Consider the following 24,230-nt stretch of genomic DNA (forward strand, 5'->3'; position numbering starts at 1 on the left):
CAGAACAAAAAAAAAAAAATAAAGTCGCAGGAGGGTAAAAACCTCATACGCCCAACGTGGGGCTCGAACCCACGACCCTGGGATTAAGAGTCCCATGCTCTACCGACTGAGCTAGCCGGGCGACACGCGGGCTTGCCTCCCTCCGCTGTACTCATCAGCGCGCTCCCCGCCCGCCGCCAGGGGTTGCTGTCCCCAGTTCATTTGCATAATTAGCATTTTCCCTTAATTAATAAAATATAACCCCGCCGGGGCCGCAGCAGACATCACTGTCGAAGAAAGCTGCGGGGTTGCCCGTGGCGTCTGGACCACCGACAGCCCCCACTCCGCACGCTGCGTAGAGCAGCGAGGAAGTCAATTTATTTTATTTCACTTTTCTACGTTTATTCTGCTCCCTCCGCCCAGGTGGGACGCGAGGGCTCGGGGAGCATCCGGAGGGTGTCACCCGACTCCCCCCTGGTGGTGGACCTACACCCCCTGTGACAGGTATTTTGCGATGCGTTCGGACGGGACCGCGCTCAGAAATGCGGATTTTTGATCGTCCCGAAGGTGTCAGAGCTGCGGATAAGCCCGGTTGGAGGCCCCACAGCCCGGCTCTGTTAGACCTCGCTCCCCAGTCACCCTTAGAACGGGTTTAGGGGAAGTTAAACACGCGCTTTGCTGCTCTTTTGGGTTTTTTTTCCCGCCTGGCCGATTCCCCACGCAGCGGCCGCGCTCCCGCAGCGGCACTCGCTCGCGTTCCGGGCGGAAGGACAATTCCCCGACGAGGCGTTAGTTAAAGCGCGGCGGCTCAGCCGGGCTGTGCATTCCGCGCTCATTTTCGTCTGACAGGAAAATTTTAAAAAGAAAAAGATGCAACCAGAGAAAGCCTCAGCCTCGCTCCCGTGCCTGGGGGGGGGTTGGCAGCCTCGGAGAAAACCCCGTTTTCCCGTTTCCACTGAAATTTGCGCAGCTCCCGGCGGCGGGAAAAGGGAGCGGAGGCGGCGCTTCCCCGCGGCCGCGAGGGGGCGCCCTCGCCCCAGCCGCCCCGCCGGCCCGGCCCCGCGCGCGCCCTCCGCAGGCGCGGAGCCCCGCCCCTCCCGCCCCGCCCCGCCCCTCCCGCCGCCGCCCACCCCGCCGGTAATGCCGCCCCCTCCGCCGAGCTGCCGCCGCTGCCGCCCGCAGCCATGCCGGGCCCCGTCGGGCTCCTGCGCCTCGCCGCGCTGGCGCTGGCCGCGGGCGCGCAGGCGGGCGGAGGGACCGCGCGGACAGGTCCGTCGGGGGGGCGGGGAGCGGTGGGCGCGTTGGGGCGCGGGGGTGTCCGCGGGGCAGCTGCCGGAGCTGCGGAGACCGGTGACCCCCGACGCTGCGGCCCCCGTGCGGGGGGTGGGGGCGGGCACCCGGCTGTCCCCCGCTCCCCCTCGGCTGCCCCCCGGTTCTCCTCGGCTGCTCTAGACTCCCCACGCCCGCTCCCCGGTTCCCCTCGGCTGCCCCCCGGTTCCCCCCGCCTGCCTCCCGCCTACCCCCGGGTTCCCCTCGGCTCCCCCGGCCGCAGTACCGCTCACCCGGGGGGTGCTTTTCCCCTGGCGACGGCTTCGAAACACCATTTCAAAAGCGAGATTTGGGGTTTTTTGGGGGACAGTTCTTTGGCTTTTGTTGGTTTGTTGTTGTTTTTTTGTGTTGGGGTTTTTTTTGTTTTTTTTTTTTTATTTTTTTGTTTTTTTCCCCGGTAACTGTAATTAAACAGTGGGAACGTGTGCATGGAAACCGGGACCAGCCCCTCCTGAGCCACCTCCATCGCCCCTACCCCCGCCCTTAACCCTCTCCCGGGGGAGACCCCAGCCCTGACCCGCCGAGGGCAGGAGGGGCTGTGTGGGGTTCCTGCCCTTCCCCGCTCCGGCAGCAGACACCAGTTGCCAGATCCAACTGGTATTTGGGCACCCGACCCCACTGGGCTGCCTTGGGAGATCAGCACCCAGCTAAAGGGGTGGGAGAGGAAAGGTGAGCCCTAAAGCTGACCACTGCACCCCTTTTTTTCCCAGAGCCTGTTCTGCCGTACTCCAGCAGTGACATCGTTCATCCCATCAAGGTTGACGAGAGCGGGTCCTTCCTCTCCTACGATCTGTCCCACCGAGCGCTTCACCGAAGGTCTCCTTCCCCCAGGAGCAAGTCTCTCGCCTTCTATGAGCTGCACTACAAAGGACAACCCCTAAAATTTAACCTGAGCCTTAATAACAACCTCCTGGCTCCCGGGTTCGTCAGCGAGAGGCGATACGGGGGGATCGCTACCGCCAAGATCCAGTCCCACACCTACAACTCCTGCCATATGATCGGGGAGGTTCGGAGCCGGGCGCTGCCGGGGGGTCTGGCTGCGCTCAGCACCTGCGACGGCCTGGTGAGTACAGAGATCTTTAATCGGTGAGGAAGCAGCAGAAGCAGTGTGAAACTCTTTTTTGCACTGAAAGCGATAGCAAGACTCCCTACAGCAGCAGAGTCAGGTTCTCATCGTGTGGGTTTGATGCGGCCGTAGATGAGCTGACTCTGAATTTCCCACGGATTCCGGTGGTTTGGGAACGCCTGGACCGTGTTTCCTTGTTTGTATGAAAATTCCCAAAGAGAGCAATTCCCATATTGCCTCCGCCTTCTAGTACGTAAATGTAGGAATATGTGAAACACATTGAAAACAAGGTGTTCGCAGCCTGGAGGCGTTTATGATAACACAGCTCACGTGTAGCGAAGCTACTTTGTTTTGTGAACACCTCCGCTGCCTTACTCCACTGCAGATATTTTCAGAGGTGGTAGTGACCTGTACAAGTGTAAGTTTTGCTGAAAGGTGGATTGACTTTCACAGATAGGACTGTTGTGTTGACGCTCAGCACAGCAAATTCAGCATAAATGTGTGTATCTGCGCGAGCTTGCGGGTACTGGGTCCCCACGGGGGTTTAAAACCCCTTGGGGGTTTGCAGAGGTGTTACCACATAACTGGGTGGCTCCCGAGCAGGGGCTGGGGCATGCCAGAGGTGCTGGGGTTCCCCAGAGGTGGTGGGTGTATGGAGGGGGGGTGGTGGTGTCTCCTTTTTGGGGGGTGGAGGGAGGCAGCGCCAGGAGTGCTCATGCACAGTGTCGCTGGGTTTGGAGGGACGACAACCCCATGGGATCATCGCTCTGCTGGCTGCCACAGGTGGCTTTGTTCGCTGGGGGCTGCCTTTGCTTTTTAAGCTTCCTGTGTTTAAATAAAGCAGCGTGGGTCTGTGCGCTGCGTTAGCCCGGGGGCAGCGTTTAGATGGAAGGGGTGCAGAAGCCACCCAAAATCACTGCACTTCGTCCGGAGGCGCAAGAGCGCGTGGCTGGATTTTGGGGGGAGCAGAGCGCGGCGTGCAGGCGTGCGACAGGGAGCATCGCTGCTGCCTCTCCACCTCCTGGAGATGCCATCAGAGAGCTCAGACCTTCCCTGCCTTGGCTGCTGGCAGGGCAGGAGCTGGGCGTGTCCTGGAAGGTGCGGGTTGCTCTTTTCTTGCTAAATTTAACAGCAGCTGAGGTGTTTGGCACCCTGAGTTTCGTGCAGCACCCCTGTCTCCAGCAGGGTGAAGGCTACAGGAAATAACCAGGCTTATCAAAAATATAAAAATAATCAGGCTATTAAAAAATAGACCGAGGATCTTAGGAGGAACCTACAACCTTTTGATTAGCTTTTCTGTGAATGTTTTCATGAGAGAAACACTAAAGGCTGCAGTGTACACAGAAGTAGAAAGTGTTGTGACGGCTCCCGTGAGTGTGTGTTTACACGTGGACACCTCCAGTAACAGATGATGGTTCTGGGAATGTTTGTGTGGCCTTGTCCTGCCAACGAGATGAAATCTGCCCCCAGACTTAAGGATCCTGTCTTGCAGTGGGAGTCAGGCAAAGCCAAGGTGCTGATAGCAAATGGGCTGAAGCGATTAACCCAGGTCATTTGAAATAGATTCAGGTTAAGAAAATTAACCTTCTCTTTGTGAAGAACCACAGACAGGAGAGCAAAAAAAGTTATTCATTAAATAATTTGACATCCTCATTTTGTGTCACCTGAAAACACTCATTTCGTAGGGGTGTTTGGCAAACCCCACCATTAATGTCTGTAAAGTGGGTTGAAAATGAACAGTATCATGCAAATGCTACAGATTAGTATTATCTTTTAAGAATCAGAAAAAGTGACTAATTCACAAAAGGCATTAGCACAACATTGTGAGAGGGTCTGCAGCCCATAAACTGTGAGTAGTAAGCAAAATGCAGCCTGAAGTTGCTTTAAACCTTCACTACTCAGACTCAAAATAACTGTGGCTTTTTGTCCGACAGGTGCTAAACCATGGGAAACTGCGTTTAGCAATGTGCTGCATGTCTCTAAATTATTATAGGAAGTAAAGTGTGTTCTGAACTCTTGCTTATTACAGGGAGTTACTCACAGGTCTCTTGCAGGCACAGTTGGTATTACAGGGTGTGAAGAAGGGACTTCCTGCTGGTGTGGGGAAGCACAGAGCTGTAGTCTAGGGCAGTATATTACATTTATACATGTAATTTGGTGGCAATACCTTGTATTTTGAGCCCAGCACTGCTGCGCTGAAAGCTCTCCGCTGTTCCCAGTTTTAAAGCACAGATGGGCTATCCCAAAATTCCTGCTTCTGGCAGCTTCATGTGTTGAACCAGATCACATCAGCACCTCGGAGGGCCAAGTTCCGCTTTAGTGTTATTGGTGCAGCCTGTGCTCTAGCATTACTAATTGTACTTTGATTAACACCCTTGGCCAGCCTCTGCAACCCCTGTTCCCATGGCCAGGATTCATCTCTCTTACAACACTACTATAAGACTCTAAACTCCTTCTGTCAGTGATTTTTAAAATCCAGGGTAGTCGTAAGAGCTGGTTTCTGCTCCCACTGGGGTAGTTTTGCCAGTGCAATTCCACCTTCTCCAAGGCTATTTCCTACTCTTGCTCCAAACTGTGATGAGTGAGCGCAAGGGAGGCTAGTGTTAGGGATGCTGGTGCTGCTTACTGGGGTGGACTGGGACACACAAGGTGCGGAAAGCTGTGTTTTAAACAGAGAGAACCGGACCCTTCCACAGGTAATAAATGCCACTCTGTACTACTGCACAACCAACTGGTGACAAAACGTGCCCCCTGGGTAGATTTCAGCCAGGGCAGTGGTCTCTATTCTGAGCCAGGGAGGGAACAACCTGCATCAGGAAATGGAGAAGGAATCTCTGTGACCACCTTCCCTTCCTTCCCCATCCCCATGGTATTTCCTCCTCGTTATTTGACATTTGCAAGGAGTTAATTAGGGAGAAAGCTGTTTTCCCTGGCACTGTGTGAGCGCCAAGAAAGCGTCACTGATAGGCAGGGTCCTGTTGTATCTTGGAATGTTGGAAACAGTTGTAGAGGCATGTTTTGATCTTTGTCCCTGCCCTGTCCTGGGGTGTGAAAGCAATAAACATGTCAGAGCAGAAGCATGGTAACGGCTCCTGGGTAAGCATAGGACACCTCAGCCTGCTCTGGACGCTGTAAGGCTGATCCGAAGCAACTGTGGGTGGATGGAGTTGTCTTGTGGCACAAAATCCCTTTACAGAACGCTCCTCACGGCAACAGCCTGACTGGCCGAATGACGCTTGCAGGCTCCCGCCCAAGCTCCTTTCCTTGGGATGGAGCTTCCTGTGCAGCAAATGCTTGTGTTTGTTCTGGAGATGCAATGTGGAGGCTGGGGAGTCCTGGGGGGGGGGGGGGGGGGGGGGGGGGGCGGGCGGCAGCATAACAGTGTGTTGCAGCTGTGCCAGGTCAGGGGGGATCGTAATTAACCAGAGAGTGGTCATTTCCTGCTAAAGGAGAGATGCCAATAATGCATCATCCTGTTGTTGCATGGAGGAGCCATGCTCCTTGTCCTGGGACTGACTTTCCTTGATTGGAGCCCCTGCCATCACCAAGTGCTCCTGCAGGTTCCTCTTCCCTGGATGTTTTCTGGTCTCCGACCACAGGAAGTCTGTAACCCAATGGTTCACATCGGTGGTGCTTCGACAGCGCAAAAGGCCAGAAGCAACTTCCTGGGGAAACACCTCTGCTTGTGCAACGCTCACTCCAAGGCTGGGGCTGCGCTAGGGTCACGGCTGTCCTTTGAACCATCGGCCTGGCTGCCCCAGAGCATCTCCAGAGGGGTCAGAGGGAGGTGGGGGGGAGCACAGTCTGACTATATGTGCACCTGTTCCTGGTGTGGTGGGTCTCTGGAGAAGGTGTTGCTCTGTTTTGGCATCCCTGAGCTCCCCACTGTCAGGCACCCACTGAGATCACCACCCATCTGCACTTTGCAATGGGATCTCTCCAGCTTTTTGTTTAGTGATCACTCCATGCTGGCTTGTTCTCTTTTGTCTGGGAGTTTAGAGCTCAAAATATCCATAAAAACAGTTTCTCTAGAGAAGTCCTGTTTCCTCCAGGAAAACTTTCCAAACCCTCTCCCATTCCCAGGTGCTTCAATGTCAGTCTGTGCTAGATGCATCTTCATGGTGACAACTTTGTCTCTCCCTGCCAGAAAGGCGTATTTCAGCTCATGAACGAGGACTATTTCATTGAGCCAGTGTCCACCAGCTTTCGGGAGGATGGAACGGCGCAGCCCCACAGGATATACAAGCGCCAGGCGCCTGAGCATGGGTCAGAGCAAGGCAGGAGGCCACCAGCTCCACGGGAGACCTGTGCCGTGCAAGGTATTGTTCCCTTCCTCTTGCATTTTTGTAATGAGCTGGTAGCAGCTGCGCCCTGTGATTTGTATGAAGCACACTGTGGAAAGATAAAGGGAGCAAGTCCAAGCTTTAGCCCCCCACATTGTCTCCGCAGACTTGTTAGTCTTAAACCCCAGCGTTTGCTCCTGTCTTAAATTCAGCATCCATCAATGACGCCGGTTTCTTTTAGTCTGAGTTTTGCAAGTCAGGCTGGAGGTCCCTCTTGCTGTGTAGGCTGGCAAGAAAGAAAACCCTCGGACCAAGACACTGAACCAGCAGCGGGGAGTCAGCATCCTGCTGTGGAGTGGCTTTTGGCGTGGGGGGTGCGTGGTCAGCAGTGCCAGTGGTGGGTGGGTGTCTGATGGCTCGGAGCTGCTTGCACAGAGGACAGCCCTGGGGATGCCCACACAACCAGCCCCACGAGTGGTTTTATAATGGGAAGGCTCAATGAAATTGCTAGTCAGGAGAGCTTGCTGGCTGGGTGCCAGGCGGTGGGTTTGTGGCACTAATGACCAGAGCCCGCAAGTCACGGGAATCACTGCAGAGTACTGGCTTGTTTTTTTCTCCTGCCAGTTTTTCTGTATTTGCTTATGTTTCTCACATACAGGACTCAATGCTTGTCGAATCTCAGGCCTCTCGCTCTCATGTTTTTCTCCCCCGCCCTGTTGCACACGTCCCGTGATGTGGAGACTGAGTATTTGTTTTCATTTCCTTGCAAACATCAGTTTCTGGCCTGCCAGGACATTGGTGCTTTCAGAGTGAAAACCTGGTCACTGCCCCGGGAGTCTCTGCTGCGGGGAAGAGTGCATGTTGGTTCCTTCTCTGTCTGGAGCAGATGGGTTGGATAAACTTCCAAACCGAAGATTTCAAGCACTGAGGGATTCAGTGCATCCCCAGCAGCTCACGGGTGCTTTACTCCTCATCTGCATTGGTGAAGCTGCATCTTCCAGGCAGTGCATCTTGTTTTCCATATCTCCTAGAGCTCTGAGCTTTCAGAAACAGTTGTTTGTGGGGTTTTTTTTCTGTAATCAAGTTATCTTCGGCATTCTTCTGTTAATCTAAATTAATTATTTAATCTATGGTAATACTCATAATGGCTTCTTCTAGACTTCAAAGTCTGTTCACTGTAAATTAATTTCACTGGGTGTAATATGGCCTGTGTGTAGTGCACATGGATCTCTGCTGCAGTCTGGGCCAGCAAAGTGCATGTGGTGCCTATGCCCTGGCAAAGAAGCCAAGTCTGTAAGATTTTAATTACTGCAAGCCTTTCATTTTGTACTGATGTATTGCTGGTTTTCTTTGAACATCACCACCCAGGCAGATGGTGTTAGGCTGTCAGGTGTTATTTAGCTTCTGTCAATACCTGGTGCTGGCTGTGTGTACAGCTGGGCAAGGGTTTAAGAGGGATCTCAAAGGGAAAATGCCATATGAGCTCTCCCTGGGATCCCGGGAGCCCTCGGCACCCATCTCTGCAGTACTTTCACGTCCTGGCTGGGAGCTTAGCAGTGAAGGACACAATGGAAACAAGCTCCAAGGAAGCTCTTGCGATTAAACTGTCGCAGTGGTATTAGCAATTCGTCAAATTATCCAGATACTTGGGATTTTTCAGGCTGGGGGATGAAACACTCTTTCACAGCTAACGTACAGTATAGTCCATAAAATGTAAAAGTCCATTGTTAACAAAGTACAGCTCAGCCCTCAGAAACTGGTCATAAAAGCAATTCCCACTGTGTGGGATGTGGTTTGTAAAGCCTTTCCCCAGCTTGGGGCTGACCCTGACCTTGATCTTGGAGCAGAGTCACAGGAAAAGTCTCCGCATGAGAATTCCCAGTTGCTGGTGTGCGTGAGGAGCATCCGAGCTCTCCTTTGCCTCCTGTCTCGCTTCAGTCCATGAATGTTCCCGTTGTTTCTCCCGCGAAGGAGCAGAGTTCAGTTTCCATGTGGCCGAGGAAGTCTCTGTGCAATCCTGCAAGGGCTCCATCTTGCCCAGGACACAAATCTTTGGGATTTGGCTCAAGACATCAGTCCGGCTTTGGGGGTGCAGAGTTTATCATGTTGGGGAACTGCCTCTCCCTGGGAAATTCAGATTAGTGATGATGATATCCAGAAATGTGGAGCCACTGGGGTTGTTTCTCAGTGGTATGTGCTCAAGCATCTCTGCTGGGTTGCCTATAAATTCATATGTCAATACAGACCCTGAGCACTCTGCTCTGGGAGGCTCCGTGTTCCTGGGGGAATATTACAAACCCTGTTCCAGTCAAAGAAATTTCTTCAAATGCTTTTTTTTTTTTTTTCTACCATGCTGTGCAACAGACTGAGGTCAGAAGCTTCACCTCCCAGTGATTTTTTTTGGAACATACAGCACAGAAAAATCCACGTAGATTATGGGTCTAAGAGTGGTCCTTCCTTCTCAGCACCAAAAGGTTATTTCTTTGAAATTAAAGAAGAAAAGCCCTGATGATATTTTACCGAAGTTGCAGACATTTTACAAAAAAAGAAAAAGTCTTTTTTCCCCCTTTAACCCCTCAGAAACTCAGGAAAGCCTGGAGAGGTCTGAGAAGCGGAGGGAGCGATGGGAACAGAAGCAGCACAGGAAGAGAAGAATAAGGCAGCGCTCCATCAGCAGGGAGAAGTGGGTGGAAACGCTAGTGGTGGCAGACACCAAGATGATCGAATACCACGGGAGCGAGAACATAGAGAAGTATGTGCTGACCGTGATGAACATGGTGAGTCCTGGTCCTCTTAAATGGCAGAGCCACCCTGGGGATGTGGCTATGAGGCATATAGGCCCTGGAGCTTGCCAAGGCTCATCCCTGGTGAGACCTCGGCAAGCCAAAATGAACACGGGGGAGCAGCACAGCCTGCAGCGGTTTCACCTTCCCCATGGGGCTCAGGGGCTGTTCTGTCTCCTTCTCTCCCTGGGGATGGATAATGTGGCCTCCTGGGGAGATACCCCATGGGCAGAGCTGCTCCAGGGAAGGGAGGTGGTTGTGCCACCACCACCGCAGCTCTCCCCAGGCAAGCTTGGGCACGGGGACACAGCTGGAGCTGAAACCACCCCAGAGCCTGCACCAGGGGTCACCCACCGACTGCTGGGTGATAAGGAAACCTCCTCACAGGAAGAGAGACCCTCAGGGACCTGGGAGCTTTGCCTCAGGCTCCCCTGAACGCAGGGGAAGCATGCCCAGCAGCTGCTGTTGGAGCCAGTGCTGGCACTAGCCTGGTTAGCAGGAGGGACATGATCAGCTTTCCTGGGAAGGTGCCACTGAGGACAGTTAAGGGAAGGAGCACCAGGCTGTGGTGGTCTCCACTGGAAATCTGGAGGCTGTTTGCTGGTGCCGTAAAACAAGCAGATAAGTTTGGGTAAATTGGTTTAGTCTGTTCACTCTGCTGCTGCTGTGGTAGCACCTATTTGCATTTCAGAGGAGGGCTTTGGTTGATAGCCAAAAAAGAGGGTGGGATTGGGCAGAGGTAACACCCCTGCATTCCTGGGGGTTTGGGGAAGGCACCCAGAGAGCAGACTTCCTTTGAGATGTTAAACACCTCTACTAGGAGTGAAAGCAAAGGTATTCCTCCGGGCATTACTGGTTGAGTTTCAATCACAGATGATGTGATATCCATTTTAAATGGACCACATCATCGCACTCTGAACGCTTTATCTAGGTCTGCATCTGGTTTTGTCTTTTATTTTGGGGAATTCCCTGCAATGTTGTCAACAACCTCCAGTAGCTTCCCCTCGAGCTCATGTTTCCCTGCAGATGTACTTACCAGCAGCAATGTCACAGGGCAAGGTCTGTCTTTCAGGCTTTATTTATTTTTCCAAGGTCTTTCTTTCAGGCTCTGTTTCTTTGGCTTTTCCCTGTTGCAGGTGGCGGGTCTGTTCCACCATGCCAGCATCGGGAACCCCATCAACATTGCGATAGTGCGACTCATCCTGCTGGAAGACGAAGAGGTAAAAAAAAAAACACCAAGAAAACACAGTGACTCACCCTCCCGTCCTGGCAGCTAGGCTGGGGAGCTGGCCTCAACAGCCTGTAAGCTCTCTCTTGTGCTGTCTTCAAGGCCTGGATGAATTTGCATAAGATAAACGCAGGCACCTGTGCCTTGCTTCCTTGTCTTCTGCACGGGCTGTGTGTCCAGGGAATGGTGTGGTCAGAGGAGCTGCAGAGTCTGATTCCTGTAATCATTTCTGATAACTCAGCATTGCTGACGGTAGCGAGGGCTGTGAATTGCTGGTTGTTTGTGCTTCCAGCTGCAGCAGTGACTCTCAGGGAGCCTGACGATGCTGGGACGGGCTCCCCAGCTGTGTCCTTCGCCATCAGCCAGGATGGGATATTTTCTTGCAGTGTTTCTTAACCCTCATTACCAGATGATTTAATGTTTTGGTTGAATTACAGATGAAAAGAAAGCAGAAAAGGACTGTATTCCCATCCAGCCCACAACCTATAAATATGGAGCAATTCCATCTGGATGGCAGTGACTCCCAGTTCCACTCTGTGTCCGAGATCAGACCCCTCCTCGCTGCATCCTAAAAACCAGATCCAGCAGCAATATGACAGCAGGCTCTTAATTATCTTGGCAGGAGGATCTGAAAATCTCCCACCACGCAGACAACACCTTGAAAAGTTTTTGCAAATGGCAGAAGAGCATCAACGTTAAAGGAGATTCCCATCCCCTGCACCACGATGTCGCAGTCCTGCTCACAAGGTATTGTGCCCACATGCTAATTTTATGCTGTAGATGCTACGCTGGCAGCTAGAAACATGTCTGCTGGCTGCAGGCAGTGGGGCAGCCAGGGGAACATCTCAGGGGGAGCTGTTGAAATCTCACTGTCCATGGCTGAGCCCTGCCTGGACACCTGCACATAAGATAAGTAGCATGAAATCTGAAGAAAACCTGGTCCTAATGGCTGGAACTGATCTCAGGTTTAAACCTGGAGACAGCTCCCAGTTGGCTAGCAGTTGAGGTTTCCAAACCAGGTTTTCACCATGGCCCTATTGCCAAGCCCCAGAATGGCTGGATCCTCCCAGGAGACCTATGCAGGGATTAACTCTCCTTTTTCCCTGAGAGGCTAATGCTGAGACTGGCAGAGGAGCCTCGAGAAGGCCCCTGACCTCCCATGAAGCTCCTAGGAATTCGTGCCTCTGGCCAAGTTTATATACCTTGCAGCTTGATGGTTTCAGGCTGCAGTGACTTGGCTGTTGGCAGCATTGTGCTGGTTTGTGTGATGATTCACAACCCACAACAGTTTTATCTTCTTTAGAAAGTTTGCTTTGTAGTAGAAATAAGGCACTTAAGGCCATGTACTTCAGTGGAGTTGTTCTTCCTGGGTGGCTGGAGCTCCTCTGCTCTGGACCACAGCACCCCTGGGATGCGTTTCCCCAAGCAATGTAGTAATTGCTTAATTATTCCCAGCATCAGCTTTATTTATACAATGGAATAAACGTAGCCAGGCTGGCTAGCAGTTCCCATTAATCAGGCTTAATAATAAGCCGGGGATATGGGGAGAGTAAAGGGGAAAGGAAAGGTTGTAAATCTTTCCGTTGTGGAAAGTCGTTGGATGTCTCCTTTCTCACTTCTGTTTGGCCAGTGTCTGTGTGTCTTCCTCCGTGGGCTGGGCCACGTCCCGTGCTCCTTCCTGTGTCTCACGTTGGGTCCTGCTGCTTTCAAACTCCCTCTTTGCTCTGTGTCTATGTGTTTGTTGTCTCCATCGCCCAAGGAAGGACATCTGCGCAGCGATGAACAGACCCTGCGAGACCCTGGGTCTGTCCCACGTGGCGGGGATGTGCCAGCCCCACCGCAGCTGCAACATCAATGAGGACACGGGACTGCCCCTGGCCTTCACCGTGGCCCATGAGCTCGGACACAGGTACCACCACCCTCCTCCTCCTCTCCTCTGACCTCTGTCTGCTGCGCTGCTCAGTCAGGGCTTGAGAAGACACGGGTGGGAGGTGGGAGAAGGTCGCTGAGTGGTTCCTCACTGGTGCAAACCTTCCTCTGCACCTGCAAGGACTTACCCTGGGAATTTAATTCAGAGTTAAGTGTCTGGTTGCCTCAGGTTCAGTGAAAATCAGATAGTTCAATGCAACCTGGACAAACTGCACTTGTGTTGCTGATGCTGAAAGTTTTGGGGAAGAGGATTGCCCATTAAGTTTTAAAGTAGGGTCTGCATATAGAATCAGCAACAGAATTTTGCTTGCCCTAATTTCAATCAAATTTTGACAAGATCACTTGAACATTATAGTTTACAATAAATATTTTTGCATGGTAAAAACACATACCCAGTAAATTTAATTAATGTGATCTTGATCAGTAGTCTCACTCCTTTATTCTTGACTGAGTTTTCAGTAAGAAATCTGAAATAAGAGCATGGAGCAGAGTCCCTGGTATCACTAAAATGTCCCCCCCGGTGCCTGTTAATGGCCGAGTCCCTGTGCAGCTGGGACAGTTTGCGATGTCTGGTGTTGCGTGTCGTGCTGGAAGGCAGAGAGGCTGCGCGGTTGTAGCGGCGTGCGGCTCACCTCTCCTTTGTGGGGCTGTGCTCTTACACAGTTTTGGGATTCAGCATGATGGAAGCAGCAATGACTGTGAGCCAGTTGGGAAAAGACCTTTCATCATGTCTCCACAGCTCCTGTATGACACGTCCCCACTCACCTGGTCCCGCTGCAGCCGGGAGTACATCACACGATTCCTCGAGTAAGTCTTCCCTTCCTCTTCTTGCTCGCAGGATGCTGGGGGTGGCTCAGGGCTTGGGGACTGCCCCCGCCGATCGCACTCAGAAGCCAGCCCCAGGGCACATGGGGATGCTCTTACCTCGCTTGGTTGCCTTAGTCCTTGCTGCGAAGGATGGGGCCTTGAACACAGAAGCAGCACGAGCGTTCAGGTGGTGGGACAGGGGTTGTGGCTTGAACAAATAAAGCCAGAGTGGTTTTCTTCAATGCTCTGTGCAGTTTTCTTCAGTGCTCTGCACGGGGCAGATGGTGTTTGCCTCTAGGCGCAAGGCATCACGTGAGGAAGTGAGAGCGAGCCAAATTCTTCTGTGCATTTGTTTATTTTTAGCACCCCATGGCCAATTTTTCATCCTGTTGTTATTAAGTTCCTAGGAACATGGCCCAGAGATTTATGTTTGTCAGCCAGTGGCTTGCACTGGAGAAACATTTCCCTTTCTTGCTACGGGAAGGTTAGAAAACAGCGAGAGCATCGACAAGAAACGGTGATGGGGAGAGCTGGGTGAGGAACCAGCAGTTCCATAGTGGGGAGGCTGCCTGGGGCTGGGCTCCCAGTTCTAAATCCCAGCCTGGAACATGCGGGCTTGGCCCCCACGCAGGGTGAATTATTGTTGATTTACGGCTTTCGGTGGAACGGAGCTTTCTCGTATCCGCAGCGTTCTTGGCCCTCTGCTTTTAACCTTCACTTTTGGATTAAGAATTTCCTGCTTGCAATGACCTTGGGCTGCTACAAGCTTCGACAGGGAAGAAACAGAGCAGCTGGATGCTTCTCCAGTTGGGTTTTGGTGTGTCTGCTCCCCCAAGAAGGGGCAGCTCTTCCCTCAGAGTGGAGCAGAGCCCAGCAGGCGTCTTTTACCGGCTGCGACATCCTCCAGGCGAGGGAGAGGCCTGTTGCCAGCACAGCCCTGAGTGCGTTGTAATACGATGTTGGCAGGAGAGCAGGAAGGAGTGAGCCAAGAAAGTGAGACCCAGGTGACCTGGGGTTTCTGGATGTGCTTGGAACAGGCCTCATGTCTGGGGGAAAAGAAAAAGCACTCTCCGATAATGATTATTTGCAAAAGATTGTTATTTACAAACACTGCCGAACATATAAGTATTGGAAAATGATTCCCGTCATCGACCACAACACAGCCCCAGTGCCGTGGGTCCGGCCCTGGGCGCACCCTCTTGGTGAGGCTGAGGGTTGGGGCTCACTCGAACACCTGGGGCCATGGAAGAGGTCACCCCCCTGTTGTGGCATGGGGGCCCCTGAGGAGCAGGCACCCCTCCTTCGGGCTAACAAGGGGGGCCAGTGTGGGGATGCTCCTGCGGAGGAGGCACTGCTTCAGAGCCGGGCACCTCGTCAGCCCTGGGGTGTGCCAGCGCTTCCCAGGTGAGGCTGTTTTGGCATTCCATTATTTTTTCCCCTTTAACCCTCGGAGAAGTTGGAAGATGCTTTGCTCTCCACCCCTTGCCGTGGCGTGAGCTCTTTCACAGCCTGGCGGGTGGAATAACCCTTGTAACATGGGGTCTGGAGTCTCACACGGGCCCTGCCTGCACCACGCAATGGCACGGAGTGGCCTCTCTTCGCCCCAGCAGCAGCCTTGGAACAGCTGCAGGTTGTCTCCTCTCCCTTTAGTCTTTTCCCTAGATTGGGGCAACCAGTTTTTCAGCCTCTGTGTACAGTGCTGGAGGTCATCTTCTGTCATCCTCCTATGGGCTCCTTCCAGCCCATCCCCACCTTCCCAGAGCCTGGGGACAGCCGGTCTTCCCCCGCTGCCTCCCTTCTGCCCCTTCTGCCAGATCCCCTGTTTGTGCAGCTGATTCTTCCCAAGCTCCAAGCCTTGACTTTGTTTTTATTGAATTCCATCCTGGCTTTTTGGACCCTTCCTCCAGTTCTCCGAGATCTTATTGGGAGTGGGAATTTTAATCCCACTCTCAAATGTATCTGCAGATTTCCTCCAGCCTGATCACATAGGGGGATGTAATCATCACACCATCTCCTCCATCATCCTGCTCATTAATGAATGGACTGAAATAAGCAGACACAGCGCAGACCCCTGTGCATTTTTACTGAGGAATGGGGTTTATTGCATATCCCTGCAAAGCCAGAGGGAAACTCATGCCAATTTTTACTGGCTCGGTAATGTGTTTTGGCCAATTCAAGAGACGATTGTAAAATATTTGGATGACTGTAAAATATCTGAACGATTGTAAAATATGTGGGACGATCATAAAATATTTAATGAAGAAATAGATTTTGAACATAGCACTGGAAAGCTGACAGCAAATCTAAATCACCCGCTGTACCGGGACAGAGATCTCTCCATAAGCTGGGGGAAGACAGAAAGTGCCTGGAGCAGATAGAGGGGAGGGAGGGTTGGGGGTGGTTTTGGGGTGACGTGTGAGGCCCCATGTGCTGGTACCTGAATAGGCAGTTGGTGAGCTAGTCCAGAGGAACACCAGTATCATGCATGTAGCCCATGCAGGAACCCAGTGCTTAAGCCTGGACTTTTCCCAATAAAGATATCATTCCTCCCATGTTTAAAGAAAATACTCTTTTAAAGTGTTTTTCATCAGCAGATAAAGAAACTACCTGTGGAGGTGCAATGCAGTGACCTCTCTGCATGCCTGAAACAGGCTGCCCCGTGATACTGTGTCCAGCTGCCTAATCCACGCCTAATTCATCCCAGCTCAGCGCTGTGTTGTCCGCAGCAATCCTTCCCTCCCGGCCAGGCTGGGAGAGGCAGGATGCTCCCACAGTTGTGGACTTGAGAACAGAGAGTTTCCAGCCCCTGGGCTGCCGATTTTTTTCTGATTTTTTCCAATAAGGAAGCTGCTTATAAAAAACTATATATCAGTGATACTTTAAAGGGCTGTCTCCAGCCAAGTGAGCTGTTTGCAGGTGGCTGGTGTGGACCTCACTGGGGTGGAATGGGAGGAGGGGGTGTTGGTTCTGTCCAGCATCAGCCCCCAGCACTGCCGGCACCCTAGAGCTGGAGCTCTCCTGTCCTTCTGGCCCTTGTTTCTGCATTGCTGGTTTGGGTTAAAAAGGAATCTTATTTCAAGTTAATTTAGACCTGTTCCCAATCACAACAAGCCAAAGTAATCTAATCTGCTGAGAAACCCTCACCAGAGATTTTGCCTTGCTGGAAACAAGTTTGTTTAAATCAACACTGAAAGTTAGACTAGTGACAATTTCTTGTGTATTTGCGAAGTATCAGAGCAGGGAGTGGTGGCCATGACCATCCCTTGTGGCTCCTGCAGCCTGGCTGCCTGCCACCGGCTGCCTTGATGGCTTCATTTTAATATCTCTTTCCTAAAGACGTCCTGTCCAGCACAGTTTGAGCATGTTTGTAGTGGCAAATATGAGGATGAGTGCGTTTGCTGCTGACAGTCTACTTTATTTCTATTAGCAGGGCATTGACACGGGGGTTGTGGTGTCTGCAGGGATGTTTCTGGGGTCAGCATGATGTACAAACGCGGGAACACCATCTGTTTCTTGGCGATGCAATGTTTGTTCAATGGAACCTTTCACCTTGAATGGCAAAAGCAGAGTCCTGCCTCAGGGCTGAGCTGATGACCTGTTCACAAAGCAAAAATCTGTGGGGTTATTCCCAGGGAGAATGGCATTTCTAGCTTTCTGTTGGGGGGACGGGGGCATTTCAGGGGGAAGAAGGGAGCATGCAAGTCACTGGCCCAGCAGCTGCACGGAGAAGCCACCACTGCCTTTGCCTTCCCCTGTGACCCAGGGGCTGTGGGGCAATCGGGTACCTACACGTGCTTGTCTGCATGCTGGAGCGGCTCCAGGGTTCATTGGAAGCCAGGATCCTATCAGCTAGAAACACTAATTGCCTCTCATCGTGGTGGACATTAATGAGCTGTTTGGTTCCTCCATTAGCTGCTGTAGGACTGTGCCAGGCCAGTGGTGATGTCACTCTGATCTCTCTTTTTCAGCCGGGGCTGGGGGCTGTGTCTGGATGACCCCCCTGCCCAGGAGGTGCTGGACTACCCCTTGGTGCCCCCGGGCGTCCTCTACGACGTGGGCCACCAGTGCCGGCTGCAGTATGGCGCCTACTCCACCTTCTGCGACGACATGGACGTAAGCCAGGGTCCCTCCTGACATACCCCGGGCTTGTGTGGCTCCAAGGGGGTCTCTGGGGGGAAGGGGGGCTTTGCATGGGGCTGATCCTCTCCCTGAAATTGAAATTTATGCTGGTTGGTTAGCTGGTGCAGTAACAACGTCCTGCACAACCATGTTTTTCTGCAGAGTGTCTGCAATACACTGTGGTGCACAGTAGGGAACACATGCCACTCCAAGCTGGATGCTGCTGTTGACGGCACAGCCTGCGGGGAGAACAAGGTAATGGGGAGCAGTCCCCTCCGCGGCTGCAGAGACTCCACGTCCTACACACAGAAGAATTTCACAGGTTCTGGGCACACGGGCTCACCTCGCTGCCCTGGCTCTGCCCAAACACCCCCTGTTGCCAGGGAGGGGCTGCCTTCAATGAGGCTGAAAATGCCTCTGAAGAAGGTGAAACCCACAGTTAATTACCGTGGCAGGAGAGCATAAGGCTTGTTCCGCTCTCCATCTGCTGTGGTGGTGGATGTTTGTCTCCGGGAGCTCTGGGGCATGGCAGGGTCTGGCAGCGCCCGTGTTACCACAGGGTGTGGAGGGGACCAGCTCTGATCACCCTTGTGTGGGACAGAGCCATCATACGTTGCTCTTCCAGAACAGGGTTTTCCTGCCCAAGATAGCACGAAACTAGAGAGTCATAAAAAGCAGACATCTCTCCTTGTTAGGCTGAGTGTCCCCTCCCGAAGCCCTAGCCCCAGAGCACCAGGGATGACCTGGCCTTACCCACCGCTCCCCACAAAACCTCCTGCTGTGCCTTTGTCCATGTCTCTGCCTTGCTGGCTCTTCCCTCTAGGCTGGGATTGGGCTACAGATCCCCTGGCTGAGGGGTCTTGGTGGAGGTCTGGGTATGTTGCCTGAGACAAATCCTCAAACAGCCCAATATCTCTGAATTTCCCATTGCTTGCAGAGCCCAGCTGACCCCCAGGCACCTCCATGTGAGCAAAACACGGATTTTCATGGGGAAATACAGGTGCCGGACTTCGGTGCTCCCCGTGGCCGGGCTCTCTGACTCAACATCCATTATTCCATCCTTAAACCTCGTTTTCTCTTCATCTGGCCCTTTGCAGTGGTGCTTCAACGGCGAGTGCGTGCCCGTGGGTTACCGTCCCAGTGCCATCGACGGCAGCTGGGGCTCCTGGAGCTCGTGGGCCTCCTGCTCCCGCAGCTGCGGCGCGGGCGTGCAGAGCGCAGAGAGGCAGTGCAGCAACCCCACGTAAGCCAGCGCTTGCTCCCCCAGAGCTTCTCCACACCCCAGTTAGGAGAAGAACCCAACGCTTCCTTATTGCCCTGTAAAGCCAGGGACCGTCTTCTGACTGGTGCGGTCCTACTGCTCTCTGCATTGCACAGTGAAACTGTGCCATTGTGCCGTTAGACTGTAAACAGTGTGCTTTAGAAGCACTTGGGGGGTTCATTTCATGGGGCTATCCAGCCAGCTGGGCAGCGGGAGCTGCTGGAGTTTGCTCTGTCTCCTTCCACAGATAAGTCACTCCCACTCTGTGCAGGCAGAGCATTGCAATGTGACTCAAACAAAGAGCAAAGATCTACGCTTGTAGATGTAAACCACATCCATTGTCCTTTAATGACAGAAAAGAAAAACAGGTGTTCTTTGAGCCTAATTCAGAGTCATTTTGAAAAATCCAGCTGCAGTTTATCACCCTGTTGCTTTCCGTGAGTAGTTTCTGGTCTGTGCCCGGCAGAAGCTGCCTCCCCCAGCCCGTGACTCCGCAGCCAGTGCTGGCTCTTGCCTGGAAGCGTCTGGGCACTGACAGAGGAGCAGCCTTGTCCATCCCATGATTCCTGGAGTGACCCATCTGCTCCCCAGATGTCCCCTTCATCACCCAGTGGCTGTTGTGTTGGATTCAGCCACAGCCCCCGGCTTGCCCAGGTGTCAGCGCGCCTTGGGACAGGGAGAGAAAAGGGCTCTGTGAGCAATATTCCAGGGGCATTCTCTTTTCAACAGCTTGAGGAGCTCTGATGAGCTCTCTAATGAGCCCAGATATTCTTTCTGCCTAGTATCTTCCTTGGGCGCATTGTTTTTAGCACATGCTGTCGAGCTGTTTAAAGAAGTGCTGTGTAATCTCAGTCTCAGGTCAAGAGCTGGGCTTGTGTTTGACATGAGTTTTGTGGCAGAAGTGCAATTGTAGTTTATGGAGTGTTTTAAACACAGCTGCAGGCAGGGAGGAGAGCAAACACTGGAAAAGCAGCAGAATTTCCCCAGGCAGTTGTTTGCTTTGGCCACTGTAGGTAAATCCTCAGCTTTGCCTTTTGGATGAATAAATGTGGGCACTGGGCAGTCGTCCTCCCACAGGCATTTCCTCAGGGCAGGGTATGTAAATACAACCCTAAAATAATAATTAACTTTATTCTCTTCAGCAAAGCGTGCCCAGATTTTCTGGGGGAAAAGTAATTTTCATGAGGGTGTGGGGATGTGGGCCATGGAGAATGCTGTGGCCAAAGGAAAAGGCAAGCGTCAGGAGACAGTGGCAGCATTTAGAGTCTGTTGGCATTTGAGATAAACCTTTTGTTGCTTTTAAAGTCCCTCTTACTTTAAAAAGCCCAGCAGCAGCTTTGCCGTTCCCTTGGGCAGCAGAGGAATAGAGTGGGAAGCACATCCCAGGAGGGATGGAGGGCAGCTGCAGAATGGGCACCAAGCTGACCTGGCCTGTGGGAGCACTGGCAAGTCCGTAGCCACGTGCCCGAGGTGCTGAAGGAGATGTTTTACCCCCCAGGGAAAGGTGCCCGGCTGCAGGAGGTGGGGGGGGCTTCAGACATGAACACTGCCAGTGACGCATACTTTAATAACTGCTTTTATAGCATCATATACTAGACCTATAAAATTGGCCATATTTCCAACATTAAGGAGAGACTGTCAAGGGAGAGAAGACCCAAAATGTAGCTAATCCAGCTGGAGAGCAAAAGCTGCCTTTGATCCGTGGTCTCACCCTCTGTGGTCCCATGGCACAGTCCAGGGGCCACAGCAGCCGTGGGAAGCTGGTCCAGGAGGGACTTGGAGAAGAAGGACATGGGCTGTGGTTTCCAGGTGTTTCAAAAGCTTGCTCTTTGGAGTGGGGAACCTTCCGGGGTGGATGTTGGGTTTGTAGCCAGCTCCCTTACACGGACACTGTAGTGGGATGATGTGTGGGCTGTAACTGGGAGAGCTCCCAGTTGACTCCAGGTGGATTCAGGCCTGATACAACCACCGGTGATCAAACCTTAGCAGCAGATAAGAACCCACCCTCCCTGAGTAGTGAATAAAAAGGGAATTTCCCCTTGTGTGTGGTAGGTCTTTATTTAATAGGATGAGGGGTGATGGTTTTAAACTGACAGAGGAGAGATTTAGATGAGATCTAAGAAGAAATTCTTCCCTGTGAGGGGGGTGAGGCCCTGGCACAGGTTGCCCAGAGAAGCTGTGGCTGCCCCCTCCCTGGAAGGGTTCAAGGCCAGGTTGTATGGGGCTTTGGGCAACCTGGGCTAGTGGAATGTGCCCGGGGCAGGGGAGTTGGAACTAGGTGATCTTTAAGGTCCATTCTGACCCAAATCCTTCCATGACTCTGACTTTCTCTTTTCTCCCCCATGGACAGGCCGAAGTATGGAGGCAGGTACTGCCTGGGGGAGCGGAAGCGGTTCCGGATTTGCAATGTGAGGCCGTGTCCCCGTGACAAGCCCTCCTTCCGCCAGGTCCAGTGCAGCCAGTTCAACCCCATGCTCTACAAAGGGAAACTCTACAAGTGGACACCGGTGCCCAACAACAGTGAGTTGAGGGCAACGCCAGCTGCCGGGTTTCCACCCGCAAGCCCCAATGAAAAACCTGCAACGGCCTTGCCAACAGCTTGATTTTGCTGTTTGTGTCTGTAAGATTTGCCTTGCTGCATGTTTATGCCATATTTTAAATTATGGCTGGGCTTGCAGGGTTAATTTATGAGTTTGGAGATGGTTATGTGGCTCCCCGCAGCTGCTTGGGTTTAGTTTCTGTCTGTTGGGTTCCCTAGTTAACCCCTGCGAGCTGCACTGCCGGCCAGAGGATGAATACTTTGCAGAAAAGCTGCGGGATGCCGTCATTGACGGGACGCCATGCTACGAGATGAACGCCAGCCGTGACATGTGCATCAACGGCATCTGCAAGGTGGGTCCCGCGCTGAGGCCGCTGGGGAGGGACCCCAAGGACCCCCCCGTGCTTGGGGACATGCAGGCGGGTGTTGTGACCCCTCCCGAAGGTGAACGCCATCCCTGCTCTCGCATGCACTGATGCACTGAGCTTACTCATTTTGTCAGGAAGCTGTCCTTGTTTCCATGAGACATGCGGTACAGATGTATTTCAGCCTCTGGGCTGGCCTCAGGAAAATAGAACACAAACCCAAGGAAAAGAAGGAAGAAAAATTTCACTTGAAAATAAGGTTGGGGATATGTAAGGGCGTATAGAGGATGCCCAGCCCTGCTCCCCGAGTGTGGCCGGTGCTGGTGGCCATGTGTCTGACCTAGAGTGATGGACATGCCTCCCCAGGCTTGGCCGCCTCTCCCAGCATTGGGATTTGTCCTTCCTTCTGAGATGTTATTTTTCTTTCTTGGAAGCTCCCTACAAACATGCAGTGGTGTTCCTCTGGCTGCTGGCTGGGGAGGGCATCTCCCCGTGTGGAAGGCGTAGGAATCCGGTGGGGATGGCACGGTCTGTGCTGTGGATCATCTGGGAGGTGCTGGGGAGGCTTTGCTGAGCTGTTCCTGGGTCCTCCAGCTGCCTTCGTTTGCAGCATGATGGTCCCTTGATTCACACCTTCCCTTTCCCTAGGGGAGCAGTCCTGAGGTGTAGAAATAAGAGCACGTCAGACGCTGAATTCCTGTTAAATTAGGGAATTGGTGACAATCTGAGCTGCTGTGGTGCTGCGGTCTGCAGGCAGATTCCCACCATGGGACGGGAGGGGACGCAGTTGGGTTTGCCATAGTGTTAGGTAAGATATTTTCTGAAAGGCTTTTTAGCAAAATAGGCTTTTTGGACAGCACAAAGAGAAGCAGGAAAGAGGGAAAATAATCAGTCAATGAGTTTCCTTGCAACCTCTTATATAAAAACCATTCATGGAAACTTCCCGCTCTCTCGCTGGCCGTGCTGCCGGCAGCAGCAGGCAGGGACCCAAAGCAACTGGAGGCTCTGAGAAGGTCCCATTTCCTCCTGTAATGGGCTGTAAGTTACTTCAAAGGCTGCAGCACACAGATGCAGAGGCATGAGCTGGAGGGAGAGCACCGGGATTATGATTTTTACTTGGCACGTACAACAGGGCGCAATCCAGCAGCTCGTGGCAGATGACAGCACGTTTAGTCAGAGTTCACTGCACATAAAATCCTCATCACTGCTGAGCCTGCGGCTGGCTGCAACACTAGAGTTAAACCTGGCTCACTGCAGACTCTTTCAGTAGTTAAAACAGGGCTGCTTCTGCTGTAGGTGTGTGCCGGGGGTGCCTGGGCACCCCCTCAGGCAGTGGAGGCTGAAGGCTCCTTGCTGCCACGGGAACCCAGTGGGACCCTTTGGGGTCTTGGCTGCGGTTTTTATGGTGCAAAATCATAGGAAGGCTCTTGCTCTGCACAGCTTAACCAATGTGGCATGAGGTGTAGAGAGTTTCTACAGAGCTCTAGAGAGTTTCAGCAGAATATAAAACAGGCTTTCAGGAAGTGTTTTGAAACGGGACTAGCAGAGCCAAAGGCTTTCCCAGCTTGGCTTAGCACAGAACGTGTGTTGACAGGCTCTTCTGCCTGGGGACTCGGGTAGGAAAAGGTAAAAATGAGGTGTGGGTCATGATCCTCACTGTGTGCAAACAAGACAGCAGGACCATGGGGATGTGTTAGAGAAACCCATATTGCAGCGGATGTGGCTGCATCGCTGCCCATCCTGCAAAAAGACTCCAGCTCATCCCTCTCTCCCACCCACGTTCCTTATTTCCCACCACTTAGGACCAGGGCTGGTCCTCCCCTACCTTGTTCCCCCCATGTCATCGAGTGGTGGCATGGTGGGGGGCTGGGGGGTGCAGATGGCTGACGGGGATGCCTTGCAGAACGTGGGATGTGACTACGAGATCGACTCCAACGCAGTGGAGGACCGGTGTGGCGTCTGCCATGGGGACGGCTCCACCTGCCACACTGTCAGGAAGACCTTCGAGGACAGCGAGGGGCTGGGTAAGGGCGCTCAGCTCTGTCCCCAAATCACCAGGTGCCTGTTCTGCTCAGAGCCGGGCTCGCTGCTGCTGCTGCTCCTTTGCAGTGTGATCTTTAATCCACACTCATTTTGTTGGGATAAGACCTGAGCAGCAGCACAGAGAGATGTGGCATTGCCTTTCTACTTCTTGCTCCTCAGAAGAAAAATAATTCCTTCCTGCTCTTTGTGTCTAAAGGCTTGAAAACAAATCTGTGCATGCTGGGTCTGGTTTGGAGAAGTTTAAGGGGATTTGTGGGTTGACAAGGACATATTGAAAGAGAGTGGTAAACGCCTTGCCAGCACCCATGTGGGAAATGTCTCACTCTGCGATGGGCTCTCGCAGCAGGGAGCACAGCTGGGCACAGTGCAAGGTGGGGTTTGGTGCATGCAGGTGCCTTACAGAGGGGTAAGGATTGGCATGATGCTGGCACCCACCCGAGGGCGTGGATCGTCTCTGCCACGTTTTTGACTCCCCCAAGACCAATGCTCAGTTCTGTTC

General features: G+C 52.8%; 1 protein-coding gene and 1 non-coding gene across 2 annotated transcripts in view; one reads left to right on the forward strand and one right to left on the reverse strand.

Moving 5' to 3' along the window:
• Window positions 1-48: 48 nt before the first annotated feature.
• TRNAK-CUU (transfer RNA lysine (anticodon CUU)) lies at window positions 49-121 on the reverse strand. The gene has a single exon. It is a non-coding gene; the product is annotated as a tRNA-Lys (tRNA).
• A 1,028-nt stretch (window positions 122-1,149) lies between these two features.
• ADAMTS7 (ADAM metallopeptidase with thrombospondin type 1 motif 7) overlaps window positions 1,150-24,230 on the forward strand; it is a 50,063-nt gene continuing 26,982 nt past the window's right edge. Inside the window, exons 1-14 of the mRNA XM_074916871.1 lie at window positions 1,150-1,248; window positions 2,019-2,371; window positions 6,522-6,693; window positions 9,238-9,434; window positions 10,577-10,660; window positions 11,291-11,415; window positions 12,428-12,577; window positions 13,261-13,404; window positions 17,373-17,517; window positions 17,686-17,778; window positions 18,621-18,766; window positions 21,135-21,304; window positions 21,543-21,676; window positions 23,592-23,712. Coding sequence (XP_074772972.1) covers window positions 1,164-1,248; window positions 2,019-2,371; window positions 6,522-6,693; window positions 9,238-9,434; window positions 10,577-10,660; window positions 11,291-11,415; window positions 12,428-12,577; window positions 13,261-13,404; window positions 17,373-17,517; window positions 17,686-17,778; window positions 18,621-18,766; window positions 21,135-21,304; window positions 21,543-21,676; window positions 23,592-23,712 — 2,119 coding nt within the window. The 5' untranslated portion in view covers window positions 1,150-1,163. The remainder of the gene's footprint in view (window positions 1,249-2,018; window positions 2,372-6,521; window positions 6,694-9,237; window positions 9,435-10,576; window positions 10,661-11,290; window positions 11,416-12,427; window positions 12,578-13,260; window positions 13,405-17,372; window positions 17,518-17,685; window positions 17,779-18,620; window positions 18,767-21,134; window positions 21,305-21,542; window positions 21,677-23,591; window positions 23,713-24,230) is intronic.

This window comes from Athene noctua, chromosome 13 (assembly GCF_965140245.1).
Source record: "Athene noctua chromosome 13, bAthNoc1.hap1.1, whole genome shotgun sequence".
Taxonomy (NCBI): domain Eukaryota; kingdom Metazoa; phylum Chordata; class Aves; order Strigiformes; family Strigidae; genus Athene; species Athene noctua.